This window comes from Monodelphis domestica, chromosome 7 (genome assembly GCF_027887165.1).
Source record: "Monodelphis domestica isolate mMonDom1 chromosome 7, mMonDom1.pri, whole genome shotgun sequence".
In the NCBI taxonomy this organism is placed as follows: Eukaryota; Metazoa; Chordata; class Mammalia; order Didelphimorphia; family Didelphidae; genus Monodelphis; species Monodelphis domestica.
The window spans coordinates 232,835,843-232,857,140 of NC_077233.1; the positions used below are offsets into that span (position 1 = coordinate 232,835,843).

Sequence of the window (21,298 nt, forward strand, 5' to 3'; positions counted from 1 at the left end):
CTATCTATCCATCCATCTATCCATCCATCTATCCATCCATCTATCCATCCATCCATCCATCTATCTATCTATCTATCTATCTATCTATCTATCTGTCTGTCTGTCTGTCTGTCTGTCTGTCTGTCTGTCTGTCTATCTATCTATCTATCTATCTCCCCCCACCCCCAACTTCATCCTCCTAACAATTCTGGGAGGTAGATGCTATTCTTATCCTTATTTTACAGATGAGGAAACTCAGATAGGTTAAAGGAATTGACCCAGAGTTACACAGCTATTAAGTGTCTGAGGCCACAGATTTGAACTCAAGTCTTCCTAACTTCAAGGGGCACTCTATCCACTATGCCATCTAGTTTCCCAGGGTATTATTATTCTTTAAACCCTTACCTTTTGTCTTAGAATCTAGAATTTAGTTCCTTTCATATCAAATGTGTAAAAATTAAATTATTTCTCTAATAATAAAAATATTATATTTTATGAGGTTTATTAAGGATCATTAGAAATCAAGGAATAAAGAAGATACAAAATAAAAACCATGTGCCCATGGCTGATTAGCCCATTTTTAGCCCATTTAAAATCCCCGCACTTAGCTTACTACTATACTTGCTACATCATTGCAAAGGAAGACAGTGTGGGAGGTGTTACTGCCAGTTAAATATCAATTGTGAGCTCACCAACTGTGGAGACTCAGAGATTATAGGGAATTCTGGGAAATACCAAGGACTTCTGGGGATTTAAGTCTAGGGTTCAAAATCTCCATTTTTACATCCTCCCCCTAGGCCTGAGGAAGATTAGTCTCTCTGATGGGTCTTGTAAACATACCAACTATGAAATTATAATAATTTGAGGATAAGAGGAAAAGAGAACAAAACCAATGATTGCTAGGCGCATTGACAAAAAGCCAGTTAGGGGGTAGTCCCCTTTGGCACAAGAGTATACATACAAAGCAAATGCATTTAAACCCCACACGGTTCAAATCACCACATCCAAAGTTCACTCTGGATCTTCTGGTGCAGGGTGTTGTCTGTGGAGGTATCTTAATGGTGTCTTCTTCAAACAGTTCACTTTCTGGATTTTGAGAGGTTTCTTAACCTAAAATTACTCTCAGAAGAAGTTTAAACTTTGCAATTCAAAATAATAATAATTTATACTTTCCCCCTTGAAGAAGGTGATTGAAAAACACAGGGATCATTTATGAGATATATGAATCAATTGGCAAGAGAAATTTAAAACATTTTTAAAAATCCAAATAAAAAAAGATAATTTCTGGATGAAATATAGACTATCAAAGGCTTATGTGTAAAAATTCTAAGTAAAGGAAAAATAAATCTATAACAGGTCCTTGAATCAAGGCCCAATTAAAATGATATAAGCATTTACCCAGTCAGTAGCCAGGACTACAGAAAGTTGCCACATTATGAAAGAAAAGGGACTAGATTATAGGAGCCAGGTAGGAGCCAAATTTGAGATACTTGTTAGAATATGGAACAAGGAAGACCTGCCTTTAATGCATATTAAATAGCCTCAACCTTGAACCCCAAACATGTTCAAGTCCTCTTGTCATGGCTCAAAATCTTCATCAACCCCATTGGGATTGATTGGTCTCTTTGACCTTGTGCTCGATTAGCACTATGCAGTTTAGCTTTGTGCTTCTTTGGCACTGTGCAATGGCTCTTTTTGTGTTCTCTTGTCCTGGAATCAGACAGAATCATTAAGTAAAGTCCCATAATTTTTTAAAACAATTAAAATGGTATCATTTTTTTAGTCTCAAGATTTTGGGGCATGCATTGACATTATAGCAAATATATTTTAAACTTATATTACTGCAAAATCAAAAAAAGTTAAAGAAAATCTTAATATTGGTGACATGTGCTTCAAATATAAAAAAGAGAAAAAATAAAAAACTGAAATAAAATATTGCACATGCAAGAAGAATATAATAATAAAAGAGTTTTAAAAATAAAAAAAATATAGCTTATAATCATTGACACACTGTGTCAGCTAAGGAAATGTAGAATACAAAGGTTTCTCACCAAAAATGAGATCCATTTCCTCTTCATAGGTCGTGATCCACTGTGAGTACAAGCAAATGATTTTCACAAAGTAATAGTTTTTTTAATAAAGAACAATAGTACAATATGTAATGCACATTCAAAAAGTACCCAAATCCCCAAAGTTATAATAACCCACTTAATGACAATAGCAAACAAGCCCACTATCATATTTTACATGAGTTTGCTGTATGATATTTAAAGAAAATGGATACTTGTCACAAGTTTTTCAGGTGTAGCAATGTTTCAACCTTGGCAAAGATATTTTTAAACAAAGTAGAACTTATTTGGGACTAGAACATCATCAAGAAATCTAGATATCATTCTGGTGAAAGGGTAAAGTGAGCTGAAGAGTTATAAATGAGAGATGCTCCCTTTTTGGAAGCCATCCAGAGATCCCATGACCTGGGATTAACTTCCCAGCTCCTTTGGCATGAGACTGTAATATCCCATCCATTCACATTTTTATAAATGTGGGAGGTGTGGATTATAATTGTATTTCACTTCAGCTACTAAAATGGACCTCACCTCCTGTTAGAGGCAGGCAAAATGATCAGAGTTGTTGGGAAAAAAATCTAAAAACCATGTCTAAAAACCCCTTAAAATAAATTTGAGATATTTAACTCATTAAATTTTCCAAAGGTTGTTATATAATTGTAACCAGTTTTGATGAAGTCCATTCATCCTCTATGTGACAAGTTACAAAGTCAAAATAGAAAAAAGGCTGTTTTTATATATGGGCTTATTCAATAATATTTTGTTCAGTATAGTTATAGGGGAAAAGCAACAGAATATAATAGTAGATTAAGCACAGTACATTAAAATGATTCAATGTAACAGAATAGTATTGAATACATTAATATATGAACTTAAAACCAACAAAATTAAATCTTAAACAAAATAATCAGCCAAAACACAGTATTGACTCCAAGACAGAAGGTAAGGGTTTTAAAAAATAATCAGCAAAATGCAATAAAATACAGAGATTTTTATAAAACATTGGAGTATGAAAAGTCTTAACAATATAACCTCCAGTCTCTTTAAAGTTCATTTTTATTTATTTATTTTTTTTTTGTCCGTCGAGATTCCTTTTGTCAGTACTGTGCTATTTCCCATAGCGGAGAACATGGGTTTTAGGAATCTCAAATTGGCAGGCCCAAATGGCAAAGAGTTGCTGGGAGATGAATTTCTCCCCTGAATTTGAGGTAAGATAAGTAAAAGGGTCAGTGCACTCAAAAAACATTCTTTGAAATAGGCAATGCACTGATCTCTCATAGAATACGCCATGCTTGTAATCAACTTCCAGTTTGGAAAAGTCTCTTCCTTCTCCTCGTTCTCCCTCCATGAGGTCCCCTGCCACATGGAGGCTAACTGTATCCTAAGGAAAGAACACCCCAGTTTTTACCAGCTGGTTTGGGATTCCTAAAGACACAGTGGCAGCTACCAGCAGCCTGGGTCCTAGGGCTGGGCCTGGGGTTGGATGAGTGATCTGGCTCAGAGGCCAGAGAACAGGACTAGAGTTGCTGGGGCCTGAGGCTGGGGATAGGGCTGGACTAGGTGAGCGATCTGGGTCAAGAAGGTCGAGTGGATGGCTGGAGGCAAGAGTAGGCAGCAGGAGTGAGCTGAATCAAGAAAATCAGCTTTGCTAGGGTGGGCAAAAAGCCTTGGCAGGAGAAACGTGGCTTAAAAAAATTATCTAGGCTATCTTAAAAAAAATTTGAGAGTAATTCTCGTCCCTTCTGGTCACCATAACTGTAAAAATTAAATTATTTCTCTAATAATAAAAATATTATATTTTATGAGGTTTTTTAAGGATCATTAGAAATCAAGGAATAAAGAAGATAAATAAATAAAAATCACGTACCCATGGCTGATTAGCCCATTTTTAGCCCATTTAAAATCCCCGCACTTAGCTTACCACTATACTTGCTACATCATTGCAAAGGAAGACAGCATGGGAGGTGTTACTGCCAGTTAAATATCAGTTGTGATCTCGCCAACGGGGAGACTCAGGAGAGATTATAGGAAATTCTGGGAAATATCAAGGACTTCTGGGGAATGAAGTCTAGGATTCAAAATCTCCTGATCTAATTCAGTGTCTTCATTTTACAGATGAAGAAACGGAGGTCTCAAAGAAGTAATATGATTTTGCCAATGTTGCATGGTAGTAAGTGACCAGGCAAAGATCTGAACCCTGGACAACTAGGTGGCATAGTTGATAGATAGACAGCTAGGATTGGAGTCAGCAAGACTATCTTCCTGAATTCAAATATGGCCTCCGATACTAGCTTTATGACCTGGACAAGTCACTTAACCCTGTTTGTCTTTATCTGTCAAATGAATGGAGAAGGAAATGGGAAACCACTCCATATCTTTACCAAGAAAATCCCAAAAGGCATTACAAAGAGTTGGACACGAGCTGAAACAACTAAACAAGACTTTCAGCTTCAAATTGACTGTTCCTTCCAGTGTACCACAGTGCTTCCTCCTTGGCATCTACTTTTCTGTCTATATATCTCTACATATATTGTTCTTTTGTCTAACATGGCTCCTTCTGGCTGTTCATTATTTAAATTCCAATTCTATAGTTGTGATTATAATAATGATAATAACAGAATTTCAAGTTATTTCTAGGTTTGCAAAACTCTTTACCTTTATCCTGGTAACAACCTTGTGCAATAGGTAATATTATTTCCCCCATTTTACAGTTGAGGAAACTGAGGCAGGAAGTGGTTAAGTGACTTTCCCAGGGTTATACAGCTAAAAGGTGTTTTAGAAGGAATTTGAATTCAGGTCTTTGTCTAGTACCACCTCGCTCCTTTGTTCTGGAAGCTTTCCAGAACTCTCAATCTAATAATCATTTTTCCCTTTGGACTTCACAGCACATTTTTGCTTGTGCTTTTCTATGTACATTTCATGTATTTTTTTGTTCTATAATTATTGGTGGATGTTACCTGCTCCACATAGGATATAACACTATAAGGAGAGTATCTTACTAAAATTATATATCTCATTCATCATGATACAGGTAGGAGATGGTGCATTGACTTGAAGGGCTTCTTCCTATTATTGAATAATAATTTTTTTTAAAGGCCACTTAGTGGCAGATAAAGCACTGGGCTTGGAGATTGGAAGTCAATACTTATAGCTGCTTGATGGTGGGCAAGTCACTTAATCTCAGTTTGCTTCCCTTTCCTCATCTATAAAATGGAGGTAATAATGGCATCTGCATCACAGAGTTGTTGCGAGGCTTAAACAAGATAATATTTGTAAAAATGGTAGCATAGTGCCTGGCACATAGAGTAGACACTATATAAATGTCTATTCCCCTCCCTTCCCTTTTGAAAAGATTGCATTTGCTAATGTGTCCAAGGCAATCTTGCTAGACCAGTTCGAAATGGGAAAATGCTGTCTAGTTGTTACTGACATCTCTACGAATGGGCAAGATGGTGGTGGTGGTCCCTCTCGATTTTCCCCACCTTTAGCATCCTAGCCCAGCTTGAGATAACATTTCTTTAAATGTAAGAGTATGCTTTGATGTCAGTATATTTGGTGTTTTTTTGTTTTTTGTTTAAATTTTACCCTCATACCCTTCCTACCTCTTAAGTTCCTCCTAATGGAGGGTAAGAATTCTGAGAAATTCTTTTCATTTATTTTTATGGTACTTGGGTTTGAAAAAATCCAGAGAGCCAAAGTTATGTAGCATCTTTACAATAGCTTTTGGGTCTATATGCATCATGGCAGATTTGGACGCTAAAGGTTTAAGTGAATGAACTATCAATAGATATACTTTTAGTGTACATATCCTGTCATGTTGTATTTGGGTACCAATCAGTGTTAATCCTTGTAACCTGGGATCATCTTTCAGCTTTAATACCTAAGAGGATGGAGCAAAAGTTAATTCACTTCATATGCTTAAAGATCACTTACAGAAATTATCCAATCTTGCTTCTTCAGTTAGCTATGAACAAATTGGCAGTTTGGGGAGAGTTGTGGAAGGAGGTTATTTAATTCTAAGCTAGTGTGGGGAATCTCCGTCCTGCAGTCTGGATTTGGTCTCTAGCTTAATTCCTTTAGGGAATTACCAGGAGATAATCTGTTTTATGCCTATAATTGTGAAAATCCAACAAGGCTTTAAAAGACTTTGGTGGCATTAGCTGAAAAGACCAAATTGGCCTTAATTGGTTAGTCTCTCTTTCTCTCTCCTTTCCCTCTCCCCCACCCTCTTGCTCCCCTTTCCTCTCCTCTCCCTCCTGATCTCCCTCTTTCCTTCTCTCCCTCTCTCTATCCTGCTTTCCCTCCCCCCTCACTCTCTCAGCTAATAGCCTTCATTATTTTTGCATGTCACTCTGTATGTCACACTATATATTCTGAGTTCTTTTCTGTATGTTTACCTCTTATATATTTCCATTCTTTTTTCTTTTTTTTTCCTCTATGAGTTTTGTTCTGTGTCTTGGTGTTTTTATCTCTGAGAATTAGAATGACTTTGATTAGTAAACAAATTTCTTTATTCATAGGGTATCCTCAAAAGCTTAGGTAGATTTAGCTGTTTAGTTTTACAGACAAACTAAGGGTGTTAAGTAATGAAAATTAATAAAGCCAGGTCAGTCATCTATCATATAGATAGGCCCCTTATACTTTCTTACAAAGGAGTTTCCTTTAATGCAAAGAAAAAGGGGCATGGAGGTAGCAAGATGGAGAGAGAATTAAGCCTGGAATTGGGAATACCTGGGCTCAAATCTGATCTTAGACACTAGCTGTTTAAGTCTGGGCAAGTCACTAAACTCCTGTTATTTACTCTTTTTTTCCTCCTTTATTTTATTTATTTATTTAAAATATTTTCCCCCATGGTTACATGATTCATGTTGTTTCCCTTCCCCTTCCCCAACCCCCTCCCAGAGCTGATAAGCAATTCTTACTGGTCTTATCACTCAAAATCTGTTTTCATATTATTCACTTTTGCAATAAAGCAATCTTTTAAAACCAAAAGCTCAAATCCATTACCCATATAAACAAGTGATAAATCACATGTTTTCTTCTGCAATTTTGCTCCCACAGTTCTTTCTCTAGCTGTGGATAGCTTTCTTTGTCATAAGTCTCTCAGAAATGTCCTGGATCATCATATTGCTATCAGTAGTAAAGTCGATCACCTTTGATCATTGCACAGTGTATCATTCTCTGTGTACAGTCTTCTCTTGGCTCTGCTCCTCTCACTCCACATCAGTTCATGGAAGTCGTTCTAGTTCCCATGGGATTCCTCCAGTTCATTATTTCTTTGAGCACAATAATATTCCATCATTCCATTTGTTTAGCTATTCCCCAATCGAGGGACACTCCCTCATTTTCTGATTTTCTTGCCACCACATAAAGCACAACTATAAATATTGTACAACATGTTGTAGTGAGTACAATAGTTGAAGACATAAATTGTGATAGATATGAGTGGGTGAGTAAATTTGTGACCGCAGAAAATATGTTTTACTACAGTGTCTTGGTTTTAAATTAATATATAAGGTGGTCACCAGGGAATATATTCCCAATTATGAATATTCCCAAGTCAACTGGGTTTTATAGAGAATTTAATTAATAATACAATGAGGAATTAAAGAAAAGGAGAAGGAGAGTAAGAAGGAAATAATGAGAAAAGGATAGGCCAGCCCAGGGCAGCCCTGGCCAACCCAGGCCTAAGCCCTTAAGAGAAAGAATCAGTCAGTCCTTTTATCACTCACCACAAGTTTTTTCCAAGCAAGGATTCAGAGGGACAGAGTCTCCCCAGAGGGAGTTCCAGCCAGAGTCAGCTTCCCTTGAGAGACCTCCTTAGAGAATTCCTCCAAGAGCTCCTCTCAAGCAATCTCCAAAAGAATCTCCTTCCAAAAGCCTCCAAAAACATCTCTCCAAAGATTCTCCAAAAGGATTGTCTTTCAAGAGATTCTGCTTTTTCTTATATAGGGGGTTTTCTCCTATGTCACCTCCCCTAAGTTCTTCCATCCACCAATCACAGTAGACCTTTTCTAAAGGACAGCCCATTACTGCTCGGTTGACTAATCCCTTTAGTAAGTTTGAATCAGGAAAAACACTGCTGGGTAGACTAATCCCCTCAGTAAGTCTGAACCAGAGAAAACACAGCTGAGTCAACTAATCCCCTCAAGAGAAAACCTCTGAATAAGTTTTCACCTCTTTGCTCCTGGCAAGTTTATAAGTTGCCCAACCTTTATAGGTACCTAGCATCCCTTTGTATCAATTCTAAAAACAGGCATGGCTCAAAGAACTCCTTGCCTCATTATAAGCATGGGTCCAAGTACTTTCATTGTTTAGCAAGGAGTTTTCTCCCCTAAAGCAGTCTTAAGTATGGGTGGAGTAGAGGTCCTCCCATTTCTGATCCTGGCGAGTTCTCACAGTCAAAATGGGGAATGTTCCCAGTAGGGAATTGTTCCAATTGAGAATTCCCCATTGGGGAAAATTTTTAACATTCACAAGTCTGAGAAATTTCAAGATTTACAATCCCCCCCTGATGATCATTGGGAGACTAGTCTCCCCATTGATCATTTAACATAATCAATTTGAAATCCTAAATGCACTTCTAACTATAGGTATACATGATATTCAAATTTCTAAGAGGAATTAGAAATAGTGAGGGAGGAAATAGAAAAGAAAAGAAAGCAAAACCAATGTTTTGCTAGGCGCATTGACAGAAAGCCAAATTAGGGGCAGCCCCTTTTGGCATAAATGTGTACATTTACAATAAATGTTCAATCAAAGTTCAGTTCAATCAATCATATCCAAAGTTCATTCTTGATCTTCTTGATGAAGTGTGGATTTTCTGGCATCTTTCTGCAACAGTTCATTCTCTGGATATAAAAGTTTCAAGCTTCTTTCTTGAAGATCTTTTCTCGAACAAAATCAAAATCTTGAATTTTTATAAAAGTACAATCTTAAATAAAAAAATCAAAATTCTTGGATTTTCATAAAAATACAATCTCAAACAAAAATTCAAAATTCAAAAATTCTTAGATTTTAAATTAAAATACAATCCCCCCTGAAGTAGGTGTTAAAAAACATCAAGTTTAGCTCAGAATGCAATGTTCAATTATGGGGGTGTATGAGTCAATTATCCAAAGAAGAAAAAAATAATCAAAAACATAAGGAAAAATTCAAAATAGGTTCTTGTATAGGTCCAATTTAAAGTAATTTCTATCCCACAAGTATGTAGGACAGAATGCAGTAATATTTCACTTAGCCATTTATAGCCAAGACTACAGGAAGTTGCCATAATATAAGAAGAGAAGAATTAGAATTCTATTTTGATAGGGAAGCGTCATTCCCTCGTCTGAGTTTTTTCTTCATTCTCAAGGATATAGGGAGCCAGCATGATAGTCAAATTTGTACTTGTATGAGTACTTCATAAAGAGTGTAGATACAAGGAAGTCCTACGACTTAACATATGTCAAGCGTCGCAACCTGGGGGGGGGGTTTACTAAACCCCTTATAGCATTAACAAAGGATTCGGTTCCTGAACCCCTCAAATTACAGCCTGAACACTTGTCAGCTCTATCAGATCTAAAAAAGGCTATCATGTCTGCCCCTGCTCTAGGCATCCCAGATTACAACAAGCCATTTACTTTGTGCATGAGCGAAGAGGAGTAGCTTCTGGCATGTTAACTCAGACTTTGGGACCATTTTTCCACTTCCTTTTCATATACTGTCCTGCTGAGGTAATTTACCTCAAGTCTATTCCATTCATCTTCCCTTCTGTCTCTTAACCAGTACCATATTGTTTTGATGATCACTGCTTTATCCTACAATTAAAATCTGATAATGCTAGGTCACCATCCATCACATTTTTTTATTAGTTCCCTTGATATTTTTGATCTTTTGTTCTTCCAGATGGCCAATTATTTACTCTTGCTGCTCTTCTGTCTTAAAATTGATACTGACAGAAGTCAAGTTAAAAAAAAAAGCAATGTAAGAATGAAATATAAAGCCAAGATTGAAAGAAGGCATTGGAATATAAAAGAGCAGGAGTTTTTAACTGAGGTTTGTGAACTTAAAAAAAATTTTTAGTTCAGTAATATTTTATTTTCTCCCAATTACATATATAAATATTTTTTGAATATTCATTTTCTTTTTTATCTTTTCTTCTCTTTTCTTAAAAAACAAAAACAAAAAAACCCTTACTTTCCATTTTAGAATCAGTACTGCGTATTGGTTTTAAAGCAGAAGAATAGTATGGGTTAGGGCAACTTGCTCAGGGTCACACAGCTAGTAAGTGTTTGAGGCCAGATTGGAACCAGATAGGATCTCCTGTCTCTAGGCTTGACTCAATCCACTGAGTCACCTAGCTGCCCCCTTAACATTTTGAGTTCCAAATTCTCTCTGTTCTTTCCTCCCTCAAAAGGTAATAAATTTTATATGTTACAGAGTTGCTATCATGTAAAATATTTCCCTTTTCCTCATATTGTGGAAGACACATTTAGAAAAAATAGGAAAATAAAGTGAAAAATGATATACTTTGATCCATATTCAAACTCCATTACTTCTTTCTCTGGAAATGGATAACATTTTTCATCACGAGTCCTTTGAAGATTAGATCATTGTATTGCCTAGAATAGCTAAGTTATTCACAGATTATCATCATACTGTGTATAGTGATCTCCTGGTTCTGCTCACTTCACTTTGCATCAGTTCATATGTTTTTCCAGGTTTTTCTGAAATCATCCTGTTTGTCATTTGTTATATCACATTAGTATTCCATTTCAATCATATACCCACAATTTGTTCAGCCATTTCCCAATTGATAGACATCTCCTCGGTTTCCAACTCTATTTTTTTTAGTTTATTTAATTAATTTAGAATATTTTCCCATGGTAACATGATTCATGTTCTTTCCCTACCCTACCCCCTCTCCTGCCCCCCAGGTAATCGACGCACAATTCCACTGGGTTTTACATGTATCACTGATCAAGACCTATTTCCTTATTATTGAAAATTGTACTAGGGTGATCATTTAGAGTCTACATCCCCAATCATATCCCCATTGAACCATGTGATAAAGCAGTTGTTTTTCTTCTGTGTTTCTACTCCCACAGTTCTTTCTCTGGATGTGGAAAGTGTTCTTTCTCATAAGTCCCTCGGAATTGTCCTGGATCATTGCATTGCTGCTAGTAGAGAAGTCCATTACATTCGATTGTGCCATAGTGTATCCATCTCTGTGTATAATGTTCTCCTGGTTCTGCTCCTTTCACTCTGCATCAATTCTTGAAGGTCATTCCAGTTCACATAGAATTCCTCCAGTTCATTATTTGTTTGAGCACAATAGTATTACATCACCAACATATACCACAATTTGTTCAACCATTCCCCAATTGAAGGGCATCCCTCATTTTCCAATTTTTTTCCACCACAAAGAGTGAAGCTATAAATATTTTTGTACAAATCTTTTTCCTTATTATCTCTTTGGGGTATAAACCCAGCAGTGGTATGGCTGGATCAAAGGGCAGGTTCTCTTTTAAAGCCCTTTGGGCATAGTTCCAAATTACCTTCCAGAATGGTAGGATCAATTTACAACAAGAAATGCATGTGTTCCAATATAGCCATGTCCCCTCCAACATTTGTCACTTTCCTTTGCTGTCATATTAGCTAATCTGCAAGGTATGAGGCAGTACCTCAGAGTTTGTTGAATGTGCATTTCTCTAATTATAAGAGACTTAGAATACTTTTCCATGTGCTTATTGATAATTTTGATTTCTTTATCTGAAAATTGTCTATTCATGCCCCTTGCTCATTTATCAATTAAGGGATGGCTTGATTTTTTTTGTACAACTGGTTTAGTTCTTTGTAAATTTGAGTAATTAGACCTTTGTCAGAGATTTTTGTTATAAAGATTTTTTCCCAATTTGTTGTTTCCCTTCTAATTTTGGTTGCATTGGTTTTGTTTGTACAAAACCTTTTTAATTTTTTTTTAAACCCTTACCTTCTGTCTTGGAGTCAATACTGTGTATTGGCTCCAAGGCAGAAGAGTGGTAAGGGCTAGGCAATGGGAGTCAAGTGACTTGCCCAGGGTCACACAGCTGGGAAGTGTTTGAGGCCAGATTTGAACCTAGGACCTCCTGTCTCTAGGCCTAGCTTTCAATCCACTGAGCTACCCAGCTGCCCCCAAAACCTTTTTAATTTAATGAAATCAAAATTATTCATTTTACATCTTGTAGTAGTCTTTATCTCTTGCGTAGTCTTAAAATCTTTCCTTTCCCATAGATCTGACAGATGTATTATTCTATGTTCATCTAATTTACTTACAGTTTCCTTCTTTATATTTAAATCATTCACTCATTCTGCATTTATCTTGGTGTAGGGTGTAGAGATATTGATATAAACCTAATCTCTCCCATTTGTTTTCCAATTTTCCCAGCAGTTTTTGTCGAATAGTGGGTTTTTGTCCCAAAAGCTGGGATCTTTAGCTTTATTGTATACTATCTTGGTGAGGTCACTTACCCCAAGTCTATTCCATTGATCCTCTCTCCTGTCTCTAAGCCAGTACCTTATGATTTTGATGACTGCTGTTTTATATAGTACAGTTTAGGATCTGGTACTGCTAGGCCCCCATCTTTCACTATTTTTTTTCATCATTTCCCTTGATATTCTTGACCTTTTGTTCTTCCAAATGAACTTTGTTATACTTTTTTCTAATTCAGTAAAAAAAGTTTTCTTTGTAGTTTGATAGGTATGGCACTGAATAAGTAAATTAACTTGGGTAGGATTGTCATTTTTATTATGTTAGTTTGTCCTACCCATGAGCAATCGATGTTTTTCCATCTCTTCCCTCTCCGATTTGCTGATATATGCATTCAGGAATATAAATTTTCCCCCAAGTACTGCTTTGGCTGCATCCCATAGATTTTGATTTCCAATTCTTTGCCATCACTAAAAGCGCTGCTATAAATATTTTTTAACAAATAGGCCCTTTGCCCCTCAAAATTTTTTTGATTATTTAAATACATTTGGTTTCTTTTGTAATCCAGAGTATTTTATTTTATGTATTTAAAAGCAGTATTCTGAAAAGGTGCAATCTGAAAAGATTGCACCAGACTATAAAATGGGTCCATCACACACACACACACACACACACACACACACACACACATACACACACACACACAAAGAATCCCTGGTTTAGATCTTATCATAAACTATGATGGTTTATCTTTTGGAATGCTTCTTGACTCTAGGGTTGGCTCCCAAGTCCCGTCCTGATTTTATAATTCTCAAGTTTCCTTTTCTCACCACTTTTTTTTAAAGGAAAGATGACATCAGCCTGAGGGTCAAAGTTGATCTTTTTAAGTCTTTTATCCCAAACTCTAGCTTCATTTCCCTTACTAGAATACAAGCTAATGCATTGTTTCTTAAGTGTTTATGTTCTCATATATACTTTGCTGATATTTGTTAAATGAATGGATGAAAGAAAATTTCCCCTCTTATTCCTATGATTCACTCATTACCCAGAAGCTTCTGGCATTATATCATTTCTGTAGGGTTTTAGATATCCCAATTTCCAATGCCTCAGTTTTTGTCAATACTGCCTTACCAGTGGAAAAGAGGTTGGGTTATATTTCTGCATAATACCATCTTACCTGGAAATAGTTTTCTGGGATGTGTGTGTGGGGACTAACAATTACAGAGTCATGTATCTTCTAACTATTCCTTAAGTATAGATATTAGCTCAAAAGTCAATAATCTTGCTGTTAAATTGTTACTGTTTTTATTAACATAGGGAAATCCAGGAGGCCCAGATCAAATATTTATCTGATTGGGACCAGTGGAAACAGTACAGCACCAAGTCATGGAAAAAATTTATTGAAGAGACCAAGGAGTTGGCTTCCCATTTGGAATTGTGGAGAAATGACCTCCGGAGCATAGAGGGTATTGATATATTGTTGAATAGTAGTGACATGGAATTCTAATTCAGAAGTAATGTTGGGAGTTGGAGGGCAGGTTCTCATTGGGAATTGTTTTTGGGGGGATCTGCTTCTTTCTTTAAAATAAATTTAAAAAATATATTTATATGTATATATAGTTGTTGTTCAGTCATGTTTGACTCTTCATGACCCTTTGGTTGGGGTAGAGGGCTCTTGGCAAAGATATTGGAGTGGTTTACTATTTCTTTCTCCAGCTTATTTTACACATGAGGAAACTGAGGCAAACAAAATTAAGTGACTTACCTAGGGTCACATAGTAAGTATCTCAGTCCAGATTTGAACTCAGGAAGATGCATCTTCCTGACTTGAGACCTAGCACTCTATCCACTACCCTACCTAGCTGCAATTAGGTGCATATACATACATATATATATAATATGTCCATACATTAGTGTGTTTTGTTCACTCACTCACCCATCTATCCACTTATTTATTTTCTCAAGAATTTCTATCTTCTATTCCCTCTCTTCCATAAGAAAGAAGAAAACCTTCATCATGTACATAGTTCAGCAAAACAAATTTCTCCATTGTCTATGTCCAAAATTGGAATACATCTCATTCTGCATTTTAAATACAGCATTTAATTTTCTTATTTAAAAATTTTTTCATTTTCAGTTCCAAATTTTCTCTTACTTTCACTCCTTCCCCATCCATTGAAAAGGCAAGAAATACAATAATCATTATACATATGAAATCATGCAAAACATATTTCCACATTAGCTATGTTGCTCTTCTCTCCTCTCCCTTCAAAAAAGCTGGAAAAATAAAGTGGAAAAAAATGTACATTATGCTGTAATCTACATTGAGTCCATCAGTTCTCTTTCTGGAGGTGAACAGCATTTATCCTAAATCCTTTGAAATTTGCTTATTATATCATTGTATCGATCAATTTCTGGGTCTTCCAAAGTTGATTATCATTACAATATTGCTGTTACTGTGTATGTTATTCTCCTGGTTCTGCTCACTTCACTTCTATTAGTTCATATAAATCTTCCCAGGTTTCTCTGAAACCATCTTCTTCATTTCTTAGAGTACAATAGTATTCCATCACAATAATATACCATAATTTGTTCAGCTATCCCTCAAATAATGCAGATCCTCAGTTTATAATTCCTTGTCACCACAAAAAGAGCTGCTTCCAAATATTTCATACACATGGGTAAATTCATCAAGATTGGTTTTCTTTCTAATATGCCCTTGCATAAATTATCCTAGTTCTGCTCATCTCACTCTGTATCATTGAGATATTCCCAGTTTCCTCAGAAACTGCACATGTTGTCATTAATGGTGCAATAATATGCCATACTAATTTGTTTAGCTGTACCACAAACATGAGCACACCCTTAGTTTCCAATTTTGTGTTAACACAAAAAAAGCTACTAAAAACATTTTTGTACATGTGGGTCCTCTTAATCTTTTTTTGCGCTCTCTGGGAATCAGATCTAACAGTATTATTGTTGGATCAAAGCATATGCATGGTGTAGTGATTTGGGGGGCATAGTGCCAAATTTCTTTTCAGATGGCTGCATCAATTCACAGCCCCACCAACTGTGCATGGGATGCCTGTTTTCCTGGAGATTGTCCAACATGTCATTTTCCTCCTGTTATCTTTGCTGACTTGATGGCTATGAAGTGGAAACTCAGACTTGTTTTAATGTGCATTTCTCTGTTTAGGATTTGAAGCATTTTTCATGGGGGTTGTTTTTGTTTTTTTAATAACTTACTTTCTATCTTAGAATTAATCTTATTAATTAATTCTAATCTTAGAATTAATACTAGGGATTGGTTCCAAGGTAGAAGAATGGTAAGGGCTAGGCAATGGGGCTAAGTGACTTGCCCAGGGTCACACAGCTAGGCAATATCTGAGGCCATATTTGACCCCAGGACATTCCATCTCTAAGTCTGGCTCTCGATATACTGAGCCTAGCTGCCCCCTCATTTAGTTCCGAATGCTTAGTTTTCTTTCTTTGAAAACCAAATGTTCATATCCTTTGGCCATTTATCTATTAGAGAATGTTTCTTCTTTATAAGTCTGATGTGTTCCATATCTATCTTGTCAGTGAAACTTTTCTTCAGAGAAATTTACTGCAAAGATTCCCCCATTATGCTTCTCTGCTCATTTAGATTGCATTAGTTTTGTTTATATAAAAACTTTTAGATTCTATATATTCATTTTTGCCATCTGTTTTCCTCTATCCCTTTTTGGGCTATAAACTCATCTTATTGGGAAATTTACACCAGATCATGCAACCTATTAAAGAATTTTATTTTTCAGTTGCATGTAGAAACATTTTTTTTCTATAGAAAAATTATTTTCTGACATTTTAGAATTCAGATTTTCTCCCCTCCCCTCAGGCAGTAAATAATCTGATTTGGTTATACCAGAATACTTTCATATAATACCTATTTCCATGTGGCTCATATAGCCTATTACAGTCTCTTCTGTTCTCTTGTCTTACTCTTCCTTCTTGGACTGACTTTGGAATAGAACCAACAGAAGGCATGAGAAATCAGCCTCCTTCTCCTAGACTTTTGGAGGGTGGGATGGCTCCCTGACAGAATGAGAACTGCGGGCACCTTCCCCATATACACTTTTGATCTCGGAGGACAAGGGATCCCTTACGGGACTCTCCGAGCCCACATGTTGTTCCCTGTAGATTTCGTCACTGGGGAGCCCCAGAAGGAACGATTCTGTGCCTGCCAGGTTTTTCTCCAGAGTCTCCTGCATTTGGTTTTAGACAAGTGACTGTTATGCTCTAACATTGTCTATAGTTAATGAAGGTTAGGTTTCTCATTCGCAGATGCTCATTCTTTACCAATAGGTCCATGTCAGGATTGAGGGCACAGTAGACAGCTCCTATTTTACTCTAATGTGAATGGCTCTTTATTATTGATGTCAAATACTCCTCACCCAAGAATGATGTCTGAGAAACCAAGAGACGAGTTTTTAAGATAACACTGGCAAAATAGAGACATTTGTATTCCTCACCTTATGTATTTGTATTATCTTTATTGAATTAAAAAAACCAAAACGGAGCTGAAATTGGGTCTTCTGACTCCAAGCCCAGCTTCCTTCCAATATCATGTTTGAGGGGAGCCTGGAGCATTATCCATTCATTGTGAGAAATGTTTTTCAGCTGCAGGTGTTTGCCTTCTCTCCACAGTCCTTTAAGTTTGGACTGTCTAGGTGGTCCAGTAGAGAGAACACTGGTTCTAGAGTCAGGAATTCCTGAGTTCAAATCTGACCTGACATGATAGCTGTATAACCCTGGGCAAGTCACTTAGCCTCAGTTTCTTTGTCTATAAAATGGGGATAAAATAGCACCTACCTCCCAGGGTTGTTGTAACTCAAATGAGTTAATATCCATAATGCCCTTAAAACAAGTTCTGGTACCCAGTAAGCATTGTAGAAATATTAACTATTATTGTTATTTTTGCCAGCCTTGATGTAAGAAATTTCTTAGAATTGGGAACTACCTCATTGTAGTGAGATGGAAATAGTAGGAAAGGCAAATAAGTGAAATATTTTATAATAATGGTAGTATCCCATAGATTTAGGAACTGAGGTAGAATGGGGAAAAAACCAACATGATAAAAAATGGCCTTTCCTATTTTCACCTTGTGGGGGTAGATAGAACACTAGGCCTAGAGTCAGGAAGAATCATCTTCCTGAGTTCAAATCTGGCCTCAGGCACTTACTAGATGTGTGACCCTGGGCAAGTCACTTAACCCTATTTGCCTCATATTCCTCTTCTGTAAAATGAGTTGGAGAAGACAATGGCAAACCGTTCTGATATCTTTGGTGCGAAAACTCCAGATGGGGTCACAAAGAGTCAAATATAATTGAAATAACTCGTCAGTAACAACAACCTTCCCTACTATCCCTTCTACATCTTATGTCTCTCTCAACCTAAAAACTTGGAAAGGAATGACAAGTGGAAAGGAAGGATGGCATCTCAATATGAGACTTTCTTTTCCTTCTAAGGACATAGATAGGATATAAGCACTTTGAGGGCAGAGATTGTTTTGCCTTTGTTTCTTTATTTTCTTGCAGAGTCTGGCATTTACTAGGCTTTCAACAAATGCTTAATTTATTAATTTTTTAAAAGAAAGGGTGGTATTTAGGAAGGAAATTGAAGCATTTAAAAGAAAAGAAAAACAAAATAGTAATTATTTTCTCCTAGCTCCTTGCTTTTCCCATCACCTTAACCTTCAACCATGGCCATTTCTTTTCTTGGGATAACAAATCACCATTGGTCCATTTAGCTAATATTACTACTAAATAGGGTTTACTCTTCTGTTTTCCAGGGAAATTTGGTACAGGGATTCAGGCCTATTTTGCCTTCCTTCGGTTCCTGGTGATCTTGAACTTGGTGATATTTATTATCATTTTTTTGTTTATTTTGCTACCGATCATCCTTACCAAGTACAAGATTACTGACAGCACCTTCCTGATTATTCCTTCCAGTGAAATAGGTGAGTCTTTTAACAGACAATTTGTTTATTTTCATACCTATACCTTGTTTCCCAAGATGTTCATGTGCCCATGAAAAGACCATCTCAGAGAAGATGACAGGAAATTTTGTCACTCTCCTTCCCCCAAGAAGTAATTTTTGCTTTTTTTTTTTATATCAGATCTTCGATGCAAAGTGTACACAATGAATAGCACTGGACTCATTTACTTCTATACTTATATGATAGATTTGCTTTCGGGTACTGTAAGTATTTAGGTAAAATTTACTATTTGTGGGGTTAAAGTCAAGTAGGCAATAATTTCATTTGGAGAATCATTTCTAGATTTTTGTAAAAGAATCACCAGAAACTAAAAAAAAAATCAGCAAATAAGCTTCTTTTGTGAACTTTAAGCTGAGTACCTGGGGCACTCAGTTATAAGAAAGGGGTAGTGGTTCAAGTGCTTTGGGGTGCACAGGACTGTCAATGAGATGAGGTTGATATAAAAGTGATAATATCTAACATTTATATAGTATTTACTGTATGCCAGACACAGTTATCATCTCATTTTAATCTTGCCACAATCCTCATAGGTAGTTGCTATTATCCTCATTTTACAGATGAGGAAATTGAGGCAAACAAAAGTGACTTGTCCAGGGTCACATAGCTTATAGACTATTGAGAAAGTATTTGCTATTTTATTTCCTCCAAAAAGTTAGTCAGTAAACATTTATTAGGCACTTAGTAAGGCCAGGTAGCATGCCAAGTATTGTAGATTCAAAAAGAGGTGGTTCTGCCCTCAAGGCGGTCACAGTCTAAATAAAATCCTCTGTGCAGCTTTCCACAACCTGACCGCTTGATACTTTTCCATTGTTCTTGGGCTAGATGGTGCAGTGGATTGTGTCTTGCTTTTCAGCAAAGGAGAAATAAATGCAAACAAATATATACAAACAGTGTACAAGATGAATAGAAAATAATTAATAGAAAGAAGACACTAGAATTAAGAGGGCTAGGGAAGGCTTCCTGTAGAAGATGACGTTTTAGTTGGGACTTGAAGGAAGCCAGGGAAGTCAATAAGTGGAGTTGAAATGACAGAGGGATGGGGACTGTCAGAGAAAATGCCTGGAGCTGAGAGATAGAGAGTGTCTTATTTATGGAGGAGCTAGGAAGAAAGCCAGTGCTACTGATCAAACAGTATGTGGTGCAGAATGTCGTGTAAAAAGACTTCAGAGTGGGACACCACCCACTGTGCCATCTAGTCCAAGAACACTGAAAAAATGCCAACTGGTCAGCTTTTGAAATGCCACATAGAGAATTTTATATTTGATCCGAGTTATAATACAGAGCCCTGGAATTTATGGAGTTGAGAGTAAGGGGTGATATGGTTACAGCTCTATGTTAGGAAGATCAATTTGGCAACTGATGAGAGGATGGACTGGAGTGAGAAGAGACTTGAGGCAATCAGACCAACCTATAGGCTTTTATAATAGGGAGGGAGAGGTGAAGGTTTGCTCCAAGTTACTAGTTTGGAAATGGATTCCAATCTGTTACGGTCAGAAATAACTACTCCTCTTTCCCAGTCAATGAATTCCATTGCCTTATCATCCACCAGTCCAATTAGAGGCAGAACACCTTTAATTTCTCTTAGTGGGTTTGAAATTAGACTTGTCTAAGGTGTAATTAACCTTTTTTCCGAAGTTCTCATATATTCTGCTACTTCCAATCAGAACATGTCCTTCTTTCTTTGTTCCTTCCCTCCTTTCTTTCTTTCCTTCATCCCTCCCTCCCTCCTTGCCTGCCTGCCTGCCTCCCTCCCTCCCTCCCTTCCTTCCTTCCTTCCTTCCTTCCTTCCTTCCTTCCTTCCTTCCTTCCTTCCTTCCTTCCTTCCTTCCTTCCTTCCTTCCTTCCTTCCTTCCTTCCTTCCTTCCTTCCTTCCTTCCTTCCTTCCTTCCTTCCTTCCTTCCTTCCTTTCTCCCTCCCTCCCTCTCTCTCTTCCCTCCCTTCCTCCCTCCCTCCCTTCCTCCCTCCCTCCCTTCCTTCCCTTCCTTCCTTCCTTCCTTCCTTCCTTCCTTCCTTCCTTCCTTCCTTCCTTCCTTCCTTCCTTCCTTCCTTCCTTCCTTCCTTCCTTCCTTCCTTCCTTCCTTCCTTCCTTCCTCACTCTCTTCCCTCCCTCTCTTCCCTCCCTCCCTTTCTTCCCTCCCTCCCTTCCTCCCTCCCTCCCTTCCTCCCTCCCTCCCTTCCTTCCCTTCCTATCCTTCCTTCCTTCCTTCCTTCCTTCCTTCCTTCCTTCCTTCCTTCCTTCCGTCCGTCCCTCCCTCCCTCCCTCCCTCCCTCCCTCTCTCCATCCCTCCCTCTCTCTAACAATTGTGCCATTCATCTCTTAGGTCTTACTCATGCTATTTTCAAATTACAGTTACTATTCTCTTTCCATTTTTCTTTTGCAGATAGAGGTAGGTAAATAGAGAATCATTAGCTAGGTATATAGATCATTTATAAAGTGTTCGCTAGGAGTCAGTCACTATGCTAAGTGCTAGTTGCCTACTAATTTAATTCTTCAGAGAATGAGATATTCCATGTTCCAAAACCATTAAAAAATGGGCTTTTGTGCCCCAAATCTTGGAATTGTTCCTAACTCGAAGTAATTTTCCACATGCAATCCAGCCCCTTCTCCTGTTCATTTCTAGATTTAACATCTGTAATGCCCTATCTAAGATAGTGTTACTGTTCAATCATTTTAGGTGTGTCCAATTCTCCCTAACCCCATTTGAGGTTTTTTTGGCAAAGATACTGGAGTAATTTTTGCCACTTCCTTCTGCAGCTCATTTTACA

The 21,298-nt window shown here is 37.1% G+C and overlaps 1 protein-coding gene across 1 annotated transcript in view; it reads left to right on the forward strand.

Moving 5' to 3' along the window:
* Nucleotides 1-21,298, forward strand: part of TMC7 (transmembrane channel like 7) — a 74,532-nt gene that overhangs the window by 17,754 nt on the left and 35,480 nt on the right. The window contains exons 3-5 of the mRNA XM_001376645.4: nt 13,813-13,961; nt 18,326-18,493; nt 18,653-18,735. Coding sequence (XP_001376682.2) covers nt 13,813-13,961; nt 18,326-18,493; nt 18,653-18,735 — 400 coding nt within the window. The remainder of the gene's footprint in view (nt 1-13,812; nt 13,962-18,325; nt 18,494-18,652; nt 18,736-21,298) is intronic.